At 44.2% G+C, this 22,268-nt stretch overlaps 1 protein-coding gene across 7 annotated transcripts in view; it reads right to left on the bottom strand.

Annotated features, from left to right (window-relative positions):
* ATP8A1 (ATPase phospholipid transporting 8A1) overlaps positions 1–22,268 on the bottom strand; it is a 223,531-nt gene that overhangs the window by 68,186 nt on the left and 133,077 nt on the right. For all 7 annotated transcript variants that reach the window (XM_055339524.1, XM_055339561.1, XM_055339517.1 and 4 more), the window contains 2 exons: positions 19,875–19,939; positions 2,839–3,011 (listed from right to left, as the gene is read on the bottom strand). In XM_055339524.1, the coding sequence (XP_055195499.1) occupies positions 2,839–3,011; positions 19,875–19,939 (238 nt within the window). The remainder of the gene's footprint in view (positions 1–2,838; positions 3,012–19,874; positions 19,940–22,268) is intronic.

The raw sequence follows: 22,268 nt of genomic DNA, 5'->3' as shown, positions 1-22,268 counted from the left end.
CAGCGGAGAGCAGACTCTGAATTATCTTCACGTGAGGACAAAAGAAAAAAAAAAAAGATTGCAAAGTAGCGTGAGGGGAAAACCCATAAAGCCAGAATGGACACAAAGTCGTGGAACAGCACCTTATTTTGAAATAATATTCAGTATTTATCTGGAGTGTCTGTTCTAGTGGAGTAAAATAGAGAATTTCCTGGGGCTCGGGGATTGTAATCCTCTGAGAAGCCTGGAGTGACACTTGCATTTAATGGTAAAGAAAGATATACAGAATTGCCCACCTATTCCTCACAAGTGACAGAAGCATTATCATGGAAATTATACTTCAAGGTCAGTAAGCTAAATGACAAGAAAATGGTCTGGGCCAGTAGTTGAAATGCCAAGAGGCACCAGGCCAAGAAGGTGCACAGCCGTAACTCCAGTGGGGGCACTGATGTAATTATGGGCTTAGATGAATTCTCAACACCAGACCGGAAGCTGAGCCACGGTCCTTATGGGAAGAGAGAGTATGAAGGCAATTAGAAGAAAAAAAGCTGAGGAAAGATATTTTATTAAAAAAAAAAAAACCCAAAAACAACAAACCCTGAAAACTCTAAATAAAACCCAGTGTCTGCATAGGGACCTTCAGGTCCTCAAACATACATAAAACAGGACTGAGGGAGGAAGGGGCCACACACATCTTTATAAGCTCAGTTTCCGAGCTGCTCTGCACGTGCACGGCCGAGTGTGAGTCCCTCCCCGGGGCCTGGGCCTGGTGGGGCCCCGAGCTCCACGTGACTCGTGAGCATCCAGAACAAGGATCTCGGGAGGGAATTTCACAAGCGCACAACATATTTTTTCTCCCTCGACTCTGCTTTTTACTTCTTCTCTCCCTCTGCTATTGTTTAATTTTGTGGTTCCACTTTTTGAAGAATGGTGGGAGGTACTGTGTTAAGCAATGCTCTAAGAATGAGGCTCAGCTGCAGTGACTGCATTATGAAAATTGGCCTCCCACATCTTTCAAAGCAACTGATTCTACTTAAAAGGCGGGGAGGGGGGCGCGAAGGAGAGCAGGCAGGAAGTCTCGCTCAGCCTTGCACGCCCAGCACACAGTAGGCCTGGCACAGGTGCGGACTCGGAGCCCGCTCACTGCATCTGGGCAGCTTTGTATTCTCTTTGGTTTTCAACCAGGAGCCAACAGTCCTAGCACTTGATGTGCTTTTGGGCAATCTTTTGTTGATTCTCGTGATCCCATTAGTGAAAGCGATTAAACAACCAGAGCTGGCACACAAGCACGCTGACGGCAGAGTGTCAGAGTTGAACATTACTAAGACGTGGTCAAGAGATTATCAGCAAGGAATCAAGAAAAGTCCCTGGAAAAGCAAATTTTACAAAATGCAAATAGATCTCTGAGATAAATTAATTTCTAATTCTTCATCATTCAGCAGAGAGCCTGATTATTACTGATGTTAAATACGTGTGTACATTAGGCTCTCCAAGGGCGCTGCGGGAACGTTTATTAATACATGCTACAGTGAAGAAAAATAAATGGCTAAAATAATATGGTTCCTGGAATAAGCAACTTTTAATTCTCTGAGTAGGATATAATTTTATAGGTCGAAATGATGCTTTATAAAAGGTACTTATTAAATCTTATTTCACAAACTTAGGAAATATCTACAAGGCATGACTTATAAATTATATACAGGATATTCAAGTGAATAACCCTAGACAAAGAGGGTTTTAAAAAAAATAACATTCTTTTATTAGTAAATATGTTTTTAAAGATAATAATAAGATCTTAACAATCATGTTAAAAGAAAAAGTTCTGGGAAATTCTTCAGAAGCCTTGCTAAGATTTCATCTCCCTGGGGGAGAAAGCAAACTGGAGACACTGCACCCTAGACCTGGGGTGACCAGCTGGGTCTAAGAGTCTCAGTGCGTCGATGGCAAAGAGGGAAACCCTTAGGTTTCTTTTTTCTTTTCTTTCTTTTCTTTTCTTTTCTTTTCTTTTCTTTTCTTTTCTTTTCTTTTCTTTTCTTTCTTTTCTTTTCTTTTCTTTTCTTTTCTTTTCTTTTCTTTCTTTTCTTTTCTTTTCTTTTCTTTTTTCTTTTCTTTTCTTTCTTTTTTCTTTTCTTTCTTTTATTTCTCTTTTCTTTTCTTTTTCTTTTTCTTTTCTCTTTTTTTTTCTTTTCTTTTCTCCCTTAGGTTTCATAGTGAAGACAGCGGGCAGAGTCAGGAACATACTTGAAATTTCAGGACGACACAGTGTGAACAATTTAGACCAAGATACGGGGAAGACGCTTTGACGGGAAGTTCTGGAAGGATGAGAGCTAAATAGCTTATAAAAATGTAGTTCTGTGGCTTAAGCCCTGATAACGCAAAACTGATTCTCATTTAGGAAATGGGCCATATTATAAAAATCACAGGAAAGAGGAACCTCCAGTCAAGAACTCGTCTTCGGGAAAATGACTTGGCACCTCCAAAGTTAAGTGCCCGTGCCAGTCCCCAAAGTTAAGTCCTCCGAGCAGGATCAAAGATTGATGTGGAGAAAACAGAACCATTATGGAACTAAGTCTCGATGGAAATGTGGGTAAATGATCGATGTGGAACACAGGAGATTATGAACAAGGATGACTAAGAGATCATCAGTAGGACTCACCTAAAAACAAACAAAAAAACCCCCCAAAACTCTGCAGCTAAACTCTATTCTGGGCTGTGAACCTTGAGTGTCGAGTGAGCGAAATCACAAATAACCTGACATGTACAAATTCTGGATAGAATCACTTGGAGGAAGTTTAAAAATCAAGAGCGGAGGGTCCAGGTGCTGTTCGCTGCAACCTGACAATATTAGGGAGAACTTACCTGCAGCAAATAACAGCTTTGCATGACAAAGCCAAGTCCAGGAAATACTGTCTGACTCCGAAAGTTAAGGCGTACTTGAGGGTTTTCCCATCGATTATAAGAGCAAAGTCATTCTCTTTTCGCAGAGCATCGCCGAGGATGGTGCAGTGGCGACCGAGAGTCTCCCTTGTTGCCTGCAAAACCACACAAAAGCACCCGCAACGTTTACACCCGTTTGTTCTACTGAGATGCCTTAAGGACGCTGGGCAGCTACAGCTAGTTCATCTTAGTGCTTTCAACTGTTTTAAATTGCTTTCACTGAACTCTGCTCATTTGACTCTCGCAAAAGCCCCTCAAAGGAGATTGGACAAATGTTATCAGAAAAAGCAAATTACTCTATTAAAGTCACACATCTGTGCCCACCAGGGCGTGCATCACAAACCATGGATGCCTCCGCAGAGGCTTTGCTTGTTATTCCAGCCACACGCTCACAACCCTGCCGAGATATTTTCGGTAAATTATCTTATTATGAGACAATCACACTGTCCTAATTTATCAACGAGTCAGAACTGCTTAGCCAGGAACCCACGGTTGGAAAAGTCGAGGAATACAATATAGATAACTTACGGGTATTTTTTTGGAATCCCTCCATGCTATGGAAGCTTAATTCCCAGGAACCAAGAGGGGGGAACACAGTAGCTGCAATCTCTGGCCACGCCAATAGTTGGTCTCTGTGACTTTGATCATGATTTCACGACGCTGTATTTTCGTTGGGGCTGCGGACATGTGGCATGGTGGTCTTGATGGAGCGAGCAGAAGAACCCCTTCCATCAAGGGGGCTCACCTCCTGTCCACACGTAGGAACGTTCAGCCTCAAGGAAAGCTCTGCTCACCTCACCGACACAAAGGCGCCGTGTTTACCTCCCTCCATCAAGGACTGCTTCCCCGCTCTTCGGAGGCACGAAGCTTCGGGATGATTAGTTTTGCTCCCCAAATCCCACAGACTCTTCCTGTAACCCGGTGGGGCCAGCTTCCCACCTTACTAAAGCCTGGGCGCCGCGGAGCAGCCCAGCCCTGGCTGTGCCCGGAGAACACAGGGGCGAGTCCCCTCCGGCCAGGGTTTTGTTCGGAAGCCCACGGCGGAGCAGGTGCAGGCCGTGTACCCGGGCACCCGCGTGCACCCATACGGAAGACGCTGCCGTCACGATTTTGGCCTTGTCCGCGGGAGAGCGCATGGTTGCCGCCACCTAACAACGTGGCCCAGTGGCTTCGGTCACGTTCACGAAGAGGGAGGCGCGGCGAGTGGTCGAAATCTTCGCTGGTGATTTGGGAAGGTGCTTCTGCGTTGGACTCCAACGCCGTGGGCGCCGAGCCCTGGAATGTCGGAGTCTGTGGAGCAGCAGGCCCCGGCCCCATGCACCCGGCCCCCGGTGCACCCGCCAGCCCTCGCAGCTCAGTCCACGCGGCCCGCAAGGCCCCGGGGCCACCAAGGTCCACCCACTGCTTAGCGACGTGCACGGCACCCATGGACGCCTGGGAAGAGCCGGCTCGAGGAGGGCACCCACAAACTCTGATTTCATCCCGCCCGCGGCTTTCCAGCTCCCTGTTAGCATTCCTTTTTTTTTCTTAAATATTTTATTTATTTATTCCTGAGAGATACAGAGAGGGAGGCAGAGACCCAGGCAGAGGGAGAAGCGGGCTCCATGCAGGGACCTGGGGTCACGCCCTGGGCCCAAGCTGGTGCTCACCCGCTGAGCCACCCAGAGGCCCCCCTGTTATCATTTCTGATTGGAGAGTGTGTGAGAGACAGACAGACAGACACACACACACATGCATGTCCTGCTTGCTCCCTAACTGTCTCGAGAGGAATCCATCGCCTCGACAGCCTTTCAAACCCACTCACTGCTGCCTGCAGCGCCCCTGCAGGAGCCACGCCTTTGCCACGAGAGTCCTGAGCTGAAACCCCACATGCAAGCCGGGACGGCCCTCAGGAGAGCTCCCCACCCTGCGAGGTCAGCGGCAGGGCGCACGGCCCAGGGCCCCCCAGCTGGTAACCCCATTCTCCCCTCTGTGAGGGGTCTGTCCTCCGACCTTGCAACGGCCGCCGACTCTCTCACTTGCAGCATCAGCACCCCCGGGTTCCCTCGGTGGCCCTCACAGGTCCGCAGCAAATCAGAAGGTGTCAGGACTCGTAACAGAGGTGGCACTTCAGACGCGGGAGTCACACGCCTCCCCCCGTGACTCCTCCCGTCTGCCCGCCTAGACGGCCAGGTGACGGCCACAAAGCTGCAAACATTTCCTTATTTTAGTCCAGAGCCCTCTTTTGTAAGTGGCTCCGTGGTTGGCTGTGTGTTGCCAGCTACAAGTTATTTAGACTGCCGGGAGTATTTTAGATTATTTTATTTATGAAAGTTTATTGCTTCTCCCCTAAGCCTAGGAGCCATACTTTATGGCCACATTGCACTGAAGCTTATCTCCTGTAGCCAGAAATAAATTTATCACTATATTAGCTGTTGCTTTGTTTTCTTTTGAGCTACCGGAGGGGGAAATGTTTAAACATTTAAACTTAGTGACATGTGAAAGTGAAAATATATAAATGAGAAGCTAAATCAGAAGAAGGATAAAAGACCACAGAGTAGAACAAAATGAAAGCTCTGTAATCTCCTTATTCTACTTGGTCTTACTTGTGGGCTGAAGGAAAAGGGGCATGTGTTGCTATACTCGGAGACGGTGGGAGGTAAAGGCAAGCTGGGGACACCGCATAGGCCCGGGGCCCCCTCCCGGGCAGCCATCCAGGTAAGGGAGGGACCGAGGATGTGGCCGTGCCCCGGAACCTGGCCCCATCGGTCCCTCCAGTCACTCCGCTCAGCTCCTTCCGCCCCCACCCCGCGCCCCGCCGGGTGCTCATCAGGGGCTCTGGGGCGCTGGCCGGCCTGCCTGCTTCCCGCCTTGCTGCTCACCCTTCAGGCCACAGCCGACGCTCCCCTCGGTTCTCAGTCTCGACAACACACGTCAGCACGAGGTCAGGCTCTTGCAGCCCCTTTCTGTCGCACGGGTGCTCACTGCCCAGTGGGCGCCAGAGGCCCACCGGCTACTCCAGACCTTTCCTTCTCTCCGAGATCCCACGTTCGGCCCTCGTCACTTCAGCACACGTACACCTGCTTCACCGAGAACACCGATGCCAGGAAGGATTCCCTCAACCTCAAAACTTCCCTTCACCTCTTTCTCCCCCAATTCTTGAGGCAGGGGAAGAAATGAATTTCTTTCCCCTCGGTTTCCCTCCCTTTTCTCTTGCATTTTCACTTTCCCCGTTGTCAAGATCCGCCCTCCCCTTAAGACCAGACCCCGAAAACAGTGGACAAGTGGACAGACACGGCTCTATTTCTCCTGAGTGCTCCAGGTACGGGAGGACTACCATCTTTTGGATTTCCCACATCCTTGTTCACACTTCTGCAATGGAGCATGCTGTATAGTCGTTTATTTGTTTATATCTCTTTTTCTCTTTGGGACTGAGGCCTCTGATGAAGAAATAAAAGCTTTGTAACGAAACACCAAGCAAATTATTAATGGTTACAGGATACCTTGTGGGAGGTTACAATGGTTCTTGTGTGACTATTCTGAGGATTGTTTTGCTGACTATAAAACTCCAAGAATATCTTGGATATTTTTTTTTTAAAGATTTTATTTTTAGGGATGCCTGGCTGGCTCAGCAGTTGAGCGTCTGCCTTCAGCTCAGGACGTGATCCCAGAGTTCCGGAATTGAGTCCCACATTGGGCTCCCCGCAGGGAGCCTGCTTCTCCCTCTGCCTGGGTCTCTGCCTTCTCTCTGTCTGTGTCTCTCATGAATAAATAAATAAAAATCTTTTTAAAAAAAGATTTTATTTTTAAGTAATCTCCATAACCAGCATGGGGCTCAAAGATCAAGAGTTGCATCTCTACTGATGGTGCCAGCCAGGTACCCCTTTGATATTCTTAATTAGAACAACAACAAAAAAAGTTAATGTGCTTATCTTATTTTTTTTTTAAGATTTATTTGAGAGAGACAAGGAGAGTGTGTGCTTGAGTGGGGAGAGGGGCAGATGTAGAGAATCTCAAGCAGACGCCCTGCTGAGCGTGGAGCCTGACGTGGGGCTTGATCCCACGACCCTAAGATCATGACTTGAGCTGAAATCAAAAGTTGGATGCTCAACTGACTGAGCCACCCAGGTGCCCCCAACGTGCTTATCTTGTTATAGAGGAAATGGAGAACAAGCTGTTAGTGATGATCTAACATCTCCTCCTGTCTCATAGAATATAAATCGTCTAGTAAAAATAATAAACATCTAGAATATTTAGTGATCAAACCAGGTTTTAGAACAGTGAGCCAAGTAAACAGTATTTATTTGTTTTATAAGAAATATGCTTGGAAAAGAAGAAGATGCTTGGCAGATAATGAGGCCAGGATAATTCATCATAAAGATGACTCTGACCAGAAGCCCCTAGTGGAGTTCTATTTCAATCTTTAGGGGATAGCCTGGCGAAACAGATAACGTGTTCATAGAATACCCTGCAATGAAATAAAATACGACAACAGTCCTTAAGAAATCAGAGACCTGATTTACGGCAATCTTTTTCATTGCTTTTACATGACTTTTACCAGGGAAACCCTTGATAAAAACCACACAGGGCACCCTAGACAGGGAAATCTGACACAACTGTATAGTGAGATAGAGTGAATGCCCTGATTTGTTTGGAAAGTGTCATAGCATGCAACATGTCACTTTCACTTTGGCAAAAACTCTGCTTGACGTAGTTGGAAGAACCCAGAGGCCAGATGTGCAAAGAACACGTTAAGCCACCAGAGAACTATGTTTTTGATGGCCCAAAATGTAATGCTGCAGAAAGCACCTACATAAAAGATGGCCCTTTCCAGTTTCTAGCCTTGGGTTACCCCCCACCCACAGATACTTCTAAGAGATTTATTGTATGGACAGTCTCCCTTGAGAACACATCCAAGGAACACCCTCATAGAGAGATATCCCTAAGGAAAGCAGAATAAAAGCCGTTAGCCTTTGACTAGAAGACTAGTTAGCCAAGCCTAAAGAGCAGAGACGAGGGAGAGATCACAGCTAAGTAGTCCAGCAGGCACCACCGCATGGTCGTGGCTTCCACGCCTTGCCCAGGCCTGCAGTTACGGTGATGGGACCACTTTTCTCTGTCCCAGAGGGTAGCGTCCGCAAGGCTCAGCCCAAATGGCAAACGTTAAAGGAAAGAAGTGTACTTGTTTATTCCAAAGTATTTTCTGGTGTTTGGGTCTGACAACAAACAAGCACTTGGCATTTATATTTCTTCCCGGGAATCTGTTAAAATATGTGCGGGTCAAATGATAAACTTCTGTTTTAAGGAGAATTCTAGTCCCAGAAAGGGACTAATAATACATCAAAACTCTGAATTACACTTTGACTCTCAGACACAGTATTTAACAATGTACCTCATTGTTCTTGGATTTATTCTTTTCCTTCGTGAGCTCATCACTGGTTAAGTGAAATAAGCATACAATTGGGGCTAATGATGAATCACTTTGGGGAGACACTCAACTCTCGTCCTTGTCAGGAAGACTTAAGTTTACGAAGCCTGCACTTCCTACTTTCCTGTAAGCACCACAGGTTTCTGTTTTCACTTACTTTCCATAAAAAGGGCAAAATGCAACACAATGCTGCAGGAAAACACCTGCAGGAATCTTGCTGAACAAAGCTGGGGACTCTGCTAACACAAGCTAACTCACTGGAGTGAGCCCCTACTGTAAACTAAGTCTTCAGAAGTTGTCAGCTGATGTGCAAAGTCACCAACTGACCCAGAGAAAGCAGGCAGGGAGCTGGAGGTGGAACCCAACCTCAGGACCCCGGGATCATGACCTGAGCCAAAGACAGATGCTTAATTGACTGAGCCACTCAGGTACTTTGGAATCAAAATTTTCTCATTCATAAGACTGAGTTAATACCTGTTTTAGGGTTACCGTGAGGACAAAATAATTCCTCCACTTGTGAGTCAAGTGCCCTGCCCGGTGCTTGACTCAGAGATGACATCCAAGGAAGACTAGTTCTTTCCCTTCCTCTGACATCAGGTTTAACGGAGGTACCACCATCTGATAAAGAAGGATCTGCAAAGCGTCAGATACCGTATAATGTTAGTACAATTCACACGGTACCACAAAGAGAATCTTGAGTTTCCTTCTAAAATCTCCCGTTGGCAATTTATTTCAATCCACCTCTGACTGTTAATACTCAACCAGATACTTCTACTACATAAAAAGCATCTGGAAACCTGTCTTACCCTCAACTCTAGAGAAATTAGCATTATCTCTTCTCATACAGCCTATCGCTCTTGGTACATGGTAGGAAGACAAGTATTTATGTAACGAAACTAGCCTGTTTTTCTGTATCTCTTCATTCTGTCTCCAAACTGATACAACTCTAGAGTGGAAAATAACTTGAAAGTTACAAATCGATTTGTCATTTTTCTATTTTTTTTTTGTATAGATGACCACCTCAAGCAATATATTAGGCTTTATACTTCCATAAAGAATGTAAAACTATGTCTATGTAAAGTTACATGCAATAGTATTGCATATGCAAATGAGTGCTTCCTAAACACTAGGTTTAAAATAAGTAATGATAAAGAAAACACAGACGCCTTGTTTTGCTGCCATTTTCTTCAGATACGGCACCATAACTTAAATTCACAGATACTGATGGTTTACAATAGCAGAAAAATAAATATTCACAAGTGTGTGTGTGTGTGTGTGTGTGTGTGTGAAAAAATCTTACTATAACTTGCTAAAGGTCTCTTTTAAGACCCATTATAAGTTAATTTAAAATGTCAAATAAGAGGATATATGTAAGAATCTTAAACTAACACATATTAGCTGCTTTTGAGGTTTGCGGCCCCACCTCATCGTCATTTAAGCCATGAGGTATTTACAAATTTATGGTCCAATAACATTTCATTCTTTCTCTACTTTTACACTCTCCAAGTGTTCACACCCTAAAATTACAAATTAACAGAACATTCCAAGGACATTCTAAAATAATACGTTATGACCATATCAAGTATGGACAATGTTAGCAAGTTCTTTAAAGAGTGAGTTATGACTCCCATAATAGCAACATGGATAAACCACTGGTTATTACTTGTTTTTCGACAACGTGTCATTGATTCAGTGGAACACTGGACGTTCCACATGCGTCTGTGTAACACATACATCCACTATTCCATCAGCTAGCGCAGGCGGCAGTAAGCTGTAAAAAATGTAAGCCTGAGAGTAGAGAGAAACTACATTTATATATAATTGGTCCATTTAGTATTCATTCCAGTAGGATCGCCAGCTTTCTTGGACATGGTTTTTGACCAAAAAGCTCTGGTGTTTTTAAACTCCCAGACGATACAAGAACATAACCTTAAAAAACATATTTGTATAGAACCAAACTAACATACGGTAATTTTTCCAAAGTGGATAAGGGCAGACAGAAGGTGAAATCATTAAAAACATATGGGCAAAGAGGTCCTCCAAAAACAGCATAATGGAAGGCAGCCAAGGGAATGCATTTAATCAATACATATTGCTAAATATAATGAAGAGGGGAAAGAGACCAAAAAAAAAAAAAAAAAAGAATTCCCATGCTTTGCTGTTACATAGATATGGGCTTTTTATATGCATGGGAATACATATAAAACACAGTAACTGAGGAAGCAGTCCAGTCCCCCAGTAGGGTCATGCCATCAGAAAGGTCAAGGTTACAAAATGGAAGAAGGAAAGAAGAGGAAGTTGTAGTGCTGGATAAATTGGCCCCTGGGCAGAGGTTTGGGATGTGGGATTATGATAGGTTCCATCAGGCAAATAACTCCTTAGGAGGCATCTAGTCTCACTTGGGCTACACTGAAGAGAGGGGGGGCAGAGTGGTGTCGAGTCTGGGTCCGAGGCTAAGTTTCAGTGTTGGGGAGGGGCACGTAGCAAAGAGAAATCCAGAGAAAGGAAGGAAGAGTGAAGTAGGGGGTATAATTATATAATTTAAGTAGTTTTGTGGATGAAGGCTTTCTCCAAAGCTCTCATGGTAATTATTTTAAACCACCACTGAAAGCCTCCTAAACACTTATTTTGGGCTTGGTATTAAATATTCTCTGGTGGTGGCAGGAGCTCAAACGCAGAAGGAAGATTCCAGAGGAACCAGGTCAGCAGACATCCAGTCTCTCATACTGTCTTCGATTTGGCCAGGGAGAGGCTGCTTGGAATACACAGCTGGTTTTTTGAAAATAAGCAAATTACCAAATCAACGATTTAGAGGAAATAACAAATGGGGCTCTGTGAGACACTGTCACCCCCATAAAGCAAGAACCAAAGAGAAAGCTGATGTTGGGCCCATTTTCCTAATAATTTGAATTAATTAGTGTAGGAATGCAAAAGACTCCTTATCTGCTGTATGTTCTCAGTGCAAATCCCAAATGCACACTACTTCCATCACTTTATATGGACATTCAATAAAACTTTACATGCAATTGTCATATTAGTAAAAGGAAACGTAGGGTCTTTCCTGAACCCCATAAATGCAAGATGCTGAAACACTACAGTTTTCTAAAAGGGCATCCCGCTTTCAGTTGCTTCTGCAGTCCTGGTGGTGAGTGGGAAGGGAGAGAAGGACATAGTAGGAAACATGGGGGGTTCCTCCCAGAAAGCTTCCTCCTGGGACTGCGTCTCTGCCACCACTGGAGAAGGTATGGTTATTCAAAAACAAAAAGAAAAAAAAATGATTTTGGACTTAGAGCGACCGAGGTTGAAGTTCAGGATTCTGCACTTGCTAGGTGTGCAAATTCAAAGTCTCTCCCTGTAAGCGAAACACCCAAGCCCGGCCCCGTGGGAGCAGAGACACCTGGCACACAGTAGGTTTCCTCTAAACTGTCAATTTTATGGCTGTGATGACTCATCAGAAGGAATGGGTGGTGGGGATGCAAAAAAGTCACAAGGTGTGGCCTGTTGCCCCCCAGAATGTCAACAAGCTCTGGGGAGAGTGGCAGGGATAGACTGGTTAGAAAGCATTTACCTGTAATTCTAGGACTTGAGGATCTCTTGGAGGAGTTCAGATGTTCAGAAAAAAAAAAAAAAGTGAACGAGCTAAAGAATATTCAGGCTTGTGGATAGGAAAATTTTCTCAAAACAGAACTACTATGAATTCGTGAACAACTTCACTTGGACTTCTGCACGCCAGCCAAGATCACTGAATTTTAAGGAAAGGGGTCACATTTAGTTTTTAGGAGACCAAGCAATGCGTTCGATGGAACTTTCTCAGCCACATAGTTTGGCTTGTGGCAGGTGGCGTCTCAAATCAGAGGAAAATAGAACAGATTATTTGTTTAGACGCTATTTTCATTTTTTAAATCATGTTTACTTTTTTTTTTTTTTTTTTACTAACTCATTTCTTTCAAATGTAACAAAATTGGCTTTCTTCGCTGAGAGCCTCTCAGAGTCAGCGGTGTGCCAGGCACCACTTGAACAGTCATCCTGCAACGGGACATTTTAAAAACATAACTTGGCTTCTGATAGGGATATATTAACACCTCAAAAGTTAAACGCAGATCTTAAAATTTTCTGGCCAAAAAGCTGAGACAGCTTTGCTAATGGTAAGAGAAAATTCACAACCCTGAAGCTCCCACACTGGCGGTGGAGGCGAATGCAGTGTGGTTTAAAACCTGCCTAAGCTATTTTTCAAAGCAATACAATATGTACTGTATTGGGCTCGCGGGACCCATCAAGACAAAACCTGAGGTAGCCCCGATTCTCTTTCTCCCTCCTCCTTTTTCTGCAGTCAAGTCAGTAACTTGCTTATTCTGGATGTCTTTCAGAGGCCCCTCAACGGTGGCTGGTTCCCCAAACAGTGAGGTTTGTCTGCATAATACATACAAGTCGAGCTTAAAAGGATACAGATGACAACCTCACCCTTTATGTCACGAAGGCCCTGTAAGTTATATTTGAAGCTTACATGGTGTTAGAAAATCAAATTCAGCTAGAAGAAGAAAAAAAAAAAAACAAAACCCAAACCGAGCAATCTCATAAGGTGCTTTATTTTACCATGGTGTTGAAAAATATATATTCTTATGCTTGTGAGTATCAAATGCGGTTAAGAATTCATTTTCTATGAAATATATCAGTGGGGAAAAGCATCGGTATCCATAACCCAACCCGGGCTGGCTTGAGGTCATATTCTCCAAGTAAGCAGAGAAGTGTAAGTAGTGAGAAGGGCAGCTGTTGGATATCATCTCTCTCTCTCTTTTTAAAAATATTTTATTTACTTATTCATGAGAGACACACAGAGAGAGAGAGGCAGAGGGAGAAGCAGGCTCCCTGCAGGGAGCCCAACGTGGGACTCAATCCCCGGACCCCGGGGTCACGCCCTGGGCCAAAGGCAGGCGCTAAACCACTGGGCCACCCGGGGATCCCTGAATATCATCTTTTTTTAAAATAAATAAATAAATAAATAAATAAATAAATAAATAAATAAATAAATAAATAAAATCACTTGTTACATCAGCTGGCAATGAGGACCACCTTCCCTGGGAATAGTAACGCTAAGAGAACTAATAATAAGATGATGATGATGATAATGGTCTGTATTTTTAAAGAGCTTACGGCATGCTAGCCATTGTCTAGTATTTAGAAGGTACTGTTTTGTTTAATTCTCACCACATACTCCTGAGATGGATATTATCACCACTTTAGTTTTACAAGAGTAGCGGGTCACTGAGGCCCAGAAAAATCTATTTGCTTACACCTCTGAATCCAAGGCCTTGGACCCGTCCTCCCATGGCGGTCAGCACCAGAGATCAAGTTAGACTTCTAGAACGGGTGTGATAGTATCTGCCTATTAATGTTTTCAGGGGTGTGATCGTCCCTATAAAGTCTTTAGTCCAGTACCTGGTACAAAAAATAAGCACTTCATAAACACGAGCTGGTGTTTTTCTTATGATGGTCCCAGCAATGCACTGAGCTCTGCAGGGACAGGAGGGCTCCCTTTTCACGGAAAGTCAGAAAGCTGCATTTTGCTTTGGGAGCCTTTCCCTCTTGCCACGTATCAGGTGCCGACCCCTACTCAGGCCGAACGTGAATGTCCTAGGACTGCCCTGATGCTCTGAAGGAGAGGCAGGCAGCGCTGCTCAGCTCAGTCGGTGAGACTTGTACACGCTGGAAGCCTGCTGACTTTGAGGGCAGGGAACTTATTTCTCCAAGCTCTCTACGTACATACGTACACATTTAACCACCATTCCCCCCGACTCAACACATAGATAGTAAATAGTTTTCTCGTCTGCCCTTTTTTGTTCCCTAGGGAAGCCAGACACTAGAGAGGAAGAGGAGGGAACAGTGAGAACGGGTTTAAGAACCCGCATGGGACAGATCCCAGGACAGATCCAGCAACTCCCCACATAAAAGAGACCAAGGTTAAGAGTATATCACGCTGTAATACAGACACTAGGTTATATTATGGAGACCCAAATAGATTGTTCTGGCGCCCACGGGGTTAATGGCTCAAGACATGATGATCTCTCCTATCCTCCCTGGACTTGACAGATGAGGATGGTGGCATTGGGATTGGAAAGGCCTTAATTAGACACTGGCTGCTGAAGACAGATTGAGATTCCCTAGTTCTTAGCTCACATTTTTAGACTTTTCCCGTTTTAGCAGACAGACTTTGAACAAATCATGACAAACTAAAGATATGAAAGAGATGTGAGAAGAATCCCTTGGACCTAGGTCATGAAGTGGATGGGGCTTGAGACGTCTGTGGGATACTTCCCAGGCATTGCTGGGAACTGACGGAGGAAGTACAGCAGTTTCGAGCCAGCAATCTGAAATTCCTGCCCTTGCAGACCCGTAAGGAAACGTCTCCTGCCAAGGACATAATCAGAACTAATAAAGGGGTTCACAGTAGCACAAGAAGAAATGATACCAATTCCCTGAATGATCAGTGTATTACAAATACCCAATAGATTCTTACCAGCTTTAGATGCTTCGCAGTGGTGCTTACCTATGAAACTCCTATTTTCTAAACTAAGAGAAAAAAAATGATTAAGCTTTCTAGGAAACTCTTTTGCTGACGCTGTGGATACGGAACAACAGGTGGCAGGGGCCTGGGCGTGAACACCTGCTGTGCTCTGGGCAGTGCATTAGCAGGGCTGCTGCTGCTCCTGCTGTGAATGTGAAGGGAGCCAGGAAGGGCAGAGGCCTGTCGATTTCCAAATCAGATCTTTAGAGCAAGACTTTCACTCTGCATTTTCTTTTTTTTTTAATTTATTTTTTTATTGGTGTTCAATTTGCCAGCATATAGAATAGCACCCAGTGCTCATCCTGCCAAGTGCCCCCCTCAGTGCCCAACACCCAGTCACCCCCACCCCCCGCCCTCCTCCCCTTCCACCACCCCTAGTTCCTTTCCCAGAGTTAGGAGTCTCTCATGTTCTGTCTCCCTTTCTGATATTCCCCACATATTTTTTCTCCTTTCCCCTTTATTCCCTTTCACTATTTTTTATATTCCCCAAATGAATGAGACCATATAATGTTTGTCCTTCTCCAATTGACTTACTTCACTCAGCATCATACCCTCCAGTTCCATCCACATCGAAGCAAATGGTGGGTATTTTCAACTGCGGTTGGGTTTCATACTTTTACTTAACGGTTTTAAAAAATGCTGAACAGCTGTTAATTTTTCAAGAAGGATAATTGTATGCAAACTCCAAATGAGAAAATCAGAAAGCCAAATAACTTTTTTTTTTTTGACATGAGCTAGAGATGGGAAGACAAAAATTCCCATTATGGTGACTGCCAGGAGAAAGGTTTTTCTACGTGGAAGCGGAAGAGCCCCAAATATAATATTTTACGTGTACGAGTTCAACATAAAAAAAAAAGATTCGGTTTTAAAATGAACAATTAGCATTAAGAATATCTCGGTAGAAAACGTGCACGGTTCATAGCAACATGCGTCACTTAGGCAAAAGAAGATCTACATTTATATCTTGCTTAGAAAAAAAATTAGAAGATGGTGAAATAATAGATCTTTCGTAGTGAAAATGATCATTCCGCAAAACAACTTGCAAGCTGCTGAAATACTATTTTTCTACGAAACTTTATACCGTGTCTTTCTTCAACACGCCGTGCCCGGTACGACCCATACCAGTCCCGTGCCCAGGGTGACGTTATCCTCCCTTTACAGGCAGCAAAACTGGCTCGGAGACGTGACCTAATTTCAATTAGTCCAGGATCTCCGTTCAGAATAGGGCACAATTGTGTCATTTTACAGAATCATCTGAGCACGCTCATTAGAACTGTCACTTGATGAAACACACACCCACAATGCATTTCCTATTGCATGATTTCCTAAGATATTACCCTCCTGCCAAGTTTATCACCTACACGTTAGTTGTTTGTGCTGATGGAATGGTAATCCCATATTTTATCAGGCTCGGTAACAATCTGAACACACAGGATGCTTTGCTTTCCCACGACAATGAAAAATAAATCGTGATTTATCTACAGGCTTTCTAGCACATCTAATGATTTGCTTGAAATCTCAGCTGTGGATTTTACGACGCAAGATCTGAAGGAGCTATGCAAAGTGATGTTTCCTTTCCTGCTGAGAAGCAAATGAGAGCACCACAGCGGGTCTGACCCCAAACAGCCAGATTTGTAAAGTCACCACTTAACTCCCTGGGAGAAAAACCTTCCCCAGATGCAGTGAGAGAAAAAGCAAGGCTTCCCAGAGCTGGGTTCATTAGCGTTAATCCGTTTGTCTCCCACTCCATGCGGTCACTTGGACAGCCACGGGCCTTTCTAAACACCTCATCAGACAAGATCAATACTGCTGAATTCAAAGCCGATATACAACTTTAAAAAATTTTTAATTTATATATATATTTTTTTGATTTTTATTTATTTATTTATTCATGAGAGACCCAGAGAGAAAGGCAGAGACATAGGCAGGGGGAGAAGCAGGCCCCATGCAGGGAGCCCGATGCAGGACTTGATCCGGGGACCCCAGGGTCAAGCCCTGAGCCAAAGGCAGGTGCTTAACCGCTGAGCCACTCGGGGGGGGGGTCCCCAATTTATTTTTTATTTTTTTCCAACTTTATTTTTTTTTTTAAGGGAAATCCTTAATTTATAATTACTCAGTGACTTAATTCTCACATAGAGATGGAGGACTCACTGTGTGGTCGGCAATTTGCTGGGCATGCTGGAGAATTAGAAAGCAAAACAGAAAAAAAAAAAAAAGGAAAGCAAAACAGGCAGGCACAGACCCCTGCTTTCACTGAAACTACTGGCTTGGGAGCCCCACCTGGTTGGGTCCAGGAGAGACAGGTCGTGCTGGGACTTTCCAGGTGCTCATCACTTACGAGTCACCACCCTGAAAACTTCAAAATGAAAATAAAGGTCCTGCTCTTAACCATCATGATGCGGTACAGTGAATATTTTTGGCATTTCACTTTTATTTTTTTTCTTTTTCTCCTCTTGGGATTATGATTTCTATCGCTCACTACTTGCGACACATAGAGAACATTATATCCGACTTGGGAGAACAGTTAGGAGGCAGACGACAACCAAAGAAGCCTTGCTGTCACAGCCTGCACGGGGTGAAAGCTTTTACACCAGGACAGAAAGGTTCACGCGTCAGATCAAGCCAGGCCGGTCATACTTGGGCATCAGTGTCACAGGCCTCACCTCGGATGTCTTTCAGAAAAAGTATCTAGTGCCTGTCACCCATGTTGCTGACAAAGTCTTAAACGTCTACGGAGATGCAGAGAAGGCTTCCCCCGAAGTTTCTGCGGAGTTGTCAACAACTGCCACCCAATTCTGGAGCCACTCCAGGGATCCCATGGGATAAGCCTCCCCAAATTTCCCTCATGCCACATCGCTGGCCCTGGGCCCCCATCCCTTCTTACCTACGTCTCCCGGCCCGTTGCCTGCACCCCATGCCTCACCACCCTTCTGACCCTTGTCTCCCATCCCGCCTCTTTGAAGAGGCTGATGAAGTTGCCTCTCTTGCCCGTGGTGGAAGCAAGTCCTCAGAGCTGGCCCAGACCCCCACAGCTGACCTGAGACCACCTTTCCAGCTTCCACTCCTCTGTCATCTCTCCGCTGTGCCACCGTTGGAGACGACCTGGGTGGCTTCACCTATGCTATTGCAGAGCAACTGCTAAGGAGAGGAAGTATAAAGCAGCGTGAACCACATGTTGTGACTTGTGTTTGATAACAGGGTCTGTGCACCGACAAACACGTGTGTAGCCCCCAGCCATGGCACAACATCGCTGGATGAGCCCTCGGACACTGGAGCTGGTGGCCATCCCTCGGGGCAGAAACCAGGGAGCTTGGGTGTGAAGGAGGCGGGTTCACATTTTTAACACGTGCATTTGCCCCTTTCTATAGCTTTAACTTTACCCCTTACGTGCCTACACTTAGTCCAAGAAAACTTTAAAAAATTATGACCTTGTGTTCAACGCTCCTCTTTCACACCCCAAATATACCTTGAACTGACTTGCATTCAGTTTCTGCTTCAGGTGTTCCTCCATCACTCAGCTACTCGCCTCTAACTAAACGCCGCTTACTTTAACAACACCTCCCTGAACTTCACAATATATAATTTCATAGCAAGATGCCTACCTTATTTCTGTATCTGTTTTGTTCTTCATTTTTATTTTTTAAAAAAATTTTTGGTATCTGTTTTGTTCTTGTTTGCATTTTACTTATTATCTGTGAGCTTTTGAAGGGCAAGGCTAGCACAGTCATAATTTTTCACAACATTGTAACTTGAATAAACCAAAAAATTAACAACCTGAGGAGTTAGGGAACAGAGACAGCAAACCAGAAGGTGCGGGGTCCCTTGAGTGTTCACTTAGGGGCATGTTCTCGGTGCCTGTCAGAGGTCTACTGAACAAGTAAATAAAAAGGAAAGTCTTCCAACCACAGGCTAGAAATTTTTTTTTTTTTTTTTTTTTAGTTTGTGCTTGTAGGATTAAGGCATGGTTCACAAAATGTACTTATTATTGAGGATGTGAACAACTTTCACGGTTTCAAAAATCATGTGTTATTCTTTAGGCTACCAGTGTCTCAAAGATTTCACAAGAAAGGGAAAAGGATCACAGGGCTTGTTTTTGAGGCCAAATCATGAAGAGACCATCAACCAATCCAAAAATCAGAAGTCAAATCACTTCTTACATATAATTTCTGTTCTCCTCCTGACTTCTGAACATTTGCCTCTTCACCATCCCTCGAACACAGTGGCCTCTCCACTTCACTCACATCTTTAATAACAGGTTTTTCTCTGCTCCGCTTTTTGCGTCACAGTGGCTATTTCAAGCAGCTGTATAGTCACCTCCCTCATTCTGTCTTCCACCTTAAGTTACAAACACTCACCTTTACTTTAAAATTCTTACAGGTCATTTGACCTGCAATTTTTTTTTTTGGCGTAACTTCTATTTTACACTGTACACGCAACAAATCTTCCCTTCTTTCCCAAATATAACTTCATGTGATCGCAGCCCTGAGAAAAGGACATCCTAGGGATTTACATTTCAGCCCAGAAATTAGGACGCTAAAAAAACCCAAAACAGAACAACATGACTTTCCTATAAGGAATGGTGAATTCATGCCATTTAATAGGTTCCACAGATTTCTTTTTAAAGAAACAAAATATATATGAACCCTGGAAGATAAAGCAGATAGTAAGTGATGAATATACAAAATTCCCAGGTAGATATGAACAAGCTGCAATCACTCAGTAACCTCCTGACATGATGCTTTTGTAAAGCAGTTTCGTCTCACACCATCAAGCAAATCATTCAGTGACTTGTTTTAGCTGCTTGTGGACATAAAACTGGAATCTATTTACATCAACATGGTTCAGACCAGTAAACGTTACGTGACACCAGAGCAGGAGCGAGAATCATCTTTTAACCTGAGGAAGATCAAACATTTCCAAAGCTATTTGAATATAAAATACTGCAAGATGATTAAGTTGTTAAAGGATTAAAAAAATGATTTTACTTACATCAAGAGAGCCTTCGTTTATAACGATCATTCCCATGTTCTTCCTCAACAGTTTACAGGAGTGTCCTATGTCCAAACACAGAGTAGATTAATTGATAGAATCCATTTCTCTAGAGAGAAGCAGTGAAGATGCTAAAGTGGTAACACTCTAAAAATAACCTAAATCTTATTTATAGATAAAATTAAGGTTTTGTCTATTTTATTAGGACGCTGATGAAGTCAGCGGTTTCCAGGTTTGCAGGACGTTGAAGGCACGTTCTTCCTTCTTATAGGAGGGACACAAGGGTAACACTGGGCGTGTTAAGGTTGTTTTGATCAACAAGTAGGGAAAGACAATATGGTAATGACTTTCAGTGTCCCAAAACCTAATAAATTCATGTGGAATAGCCTTCCTGATGACCAACACGAGGAGCAGAAGAGGGGCTGGTGATTGTTCGTGGGGAAGGTGCAGGAGGGCTGCCTGGCTATATCTTTTGGACCGCTGATCCCACACCACCATGGCCCTGCCCCTGGACTGTGGTCCTGCCCTCTGAGGTCCCGTCCTCTTGCTTTGCTATACTTACCGCAGAGCAAAATCACCTACTGGTTAAACCACCTCTGCTGCTCTGAACCCATCTGCAAACAGACGAATGTGGCTGGAGCCAAACAAGCCACCCTGCTGACTGGTGTTTAAAATATGACCATTGCACGTAAAATAATATCACCTATACTTGCTCCTTTTGTGAGCTCGTTTGATACAATGGTTTGTTTGTTTATTTTTAAAGATTTTATTTATTCATGAGAGACACACAAGGAAAGGCAGAGACCCAGGCAGAGGGAGAAGCAGGCTCCCTTCGGGGAGCCCGATGTGGGACTTGATCCCAGGACGCCGGGGTCACGACTTGAGCTGAAGGGAGACGCTCAGCCAAGGAGCCACCCAGCCACCCAGGTGCCCCAGATACAATGGTTTTAAATACCACCTACACCTTGATCATTCTGGGACTCACATCTCCCACTTAGAGCTCTTTCCTGAACCCCAGACTCTCACATCCCAGTGTCTGTGTTAACAGCAGACGCTGAGGTGCAAAACGGGCATCTCAAACTTAACATATCCAAAACCTAGATTCTTGATGTCCTCCCAGAGCACCTGCTTCTCCTCAGTCTTCCCCATTTTGGTTAACGACCACCCCATCCTTCAGTCACGATGGCTAAAATTCCTCAGAGTTATGCCTGAGTCCGTGTTTCTCTCATACCCGACACATCCACTCTATTAGTCAATCCTTTAAAATAATATTCTGGCCATTTCTCATCACCTTCACTGTTACCACCCAGGTCCCAGTCACCACTGTGCCTCACCTGGATTAACATAACAGCCTCTTCTCTGGTCTCCCTGCTTCCACCCCTGCTTCCCTTCCAGTCCATTCTCTGTCAGCCTACAGGCCAGACTGTGGAAAGTCATTTTCATGGGAAAGCCAGTCCCCATCTTTCTTCTGCTCAGAACCACCCTGGGGTTGCCCATCTCCCCAGAGTAAACACAGAGCCCCCCTCCTTCCCCGGGGCCTGGGAGGCCCCATCCAATCTGGGCTCGGTTACACTATCCTTTTCTCCTACTCTCCCTCTCTGCATTTCTTCTCTTTCCAGAACAGAAGACAGCTTTCCCTCATCATCCGAAGGACAAGCTCTATCAACTCTCTTAGGTCGTTTCTCAAATGTCACCATCTCGATGAGTTCTTTCTGACCTTCTCACTTAAACCTGAATCCTTCTGTGCAACGCACCGTAACCATTTGTTATATGAATGAGTATCACCAGCTTTATTCTAGGAAAAAGGCCCCAAAGATTATGGCCCAAGACTCTACAAGTTAAATGTTACCAGATGCCACCACCGTACTCTTCACAGGAACTGTCGTCATGGCTACACACCCTGAACTTATTTTCCTCAGGTATCACTCTGCCACCATACAGTCTCCCTCCACCTGTAGCCATGTTTTCAATTCAGCATATTTGTCTTTTTCAGGTCTCCCAACTCTAAAGCATTCTATATCCTTTGCACATTTTCTTTCCATTTGTCTCTAACACCAGTGATAATTTTTATAATCCAAATTAACCATTTGCGTGGCTTATAGATTTAAACTTCTACTAGCTGGTGTCTTTAAAAAAATAATTTTCCTCTACTATCAGCCATTTAGTATAAATCTGGGGTTTTATATATGAGGAATACTGAGATTACTAAAACTTCTAAAAGGAGTATTAGCTAAATGTTTCTTAAATAATGATACTTGACGGTGACTTTCTAAAAATGTGGTTTTATGCTGTCAATGCCTCTGAACGGTTTCTTCGACTTTGGGAGAGTTTTGGATGTAATTCATATCATTAATATCCAGAGGCCGAATCTATGTCAGGGTTTACAGAGTGCAG

The sequence above is a fragment of the Nyctereutes procyonoides genome, unplaced genomic scaffold, assembly GCF_905146905.1.
Source record: "Nyctereutes procyonoides isolate TBG_1078 unplaced genomic scaffold, NYPRO_anot_genome, whole genome shotgun sequence".
NCBI classification, from domain to species: Eukaryota; Metazoa; Chordata; class Mammalia; order Carnivora; family Canidae; genus Nyctereutes; species Nyctereutes procyonoides.
The sequence above is the reverse complement of the archived record's forward strand: the minus strand, read 5'-3'. Positions and strand labels throughout refer to the sequence as shown.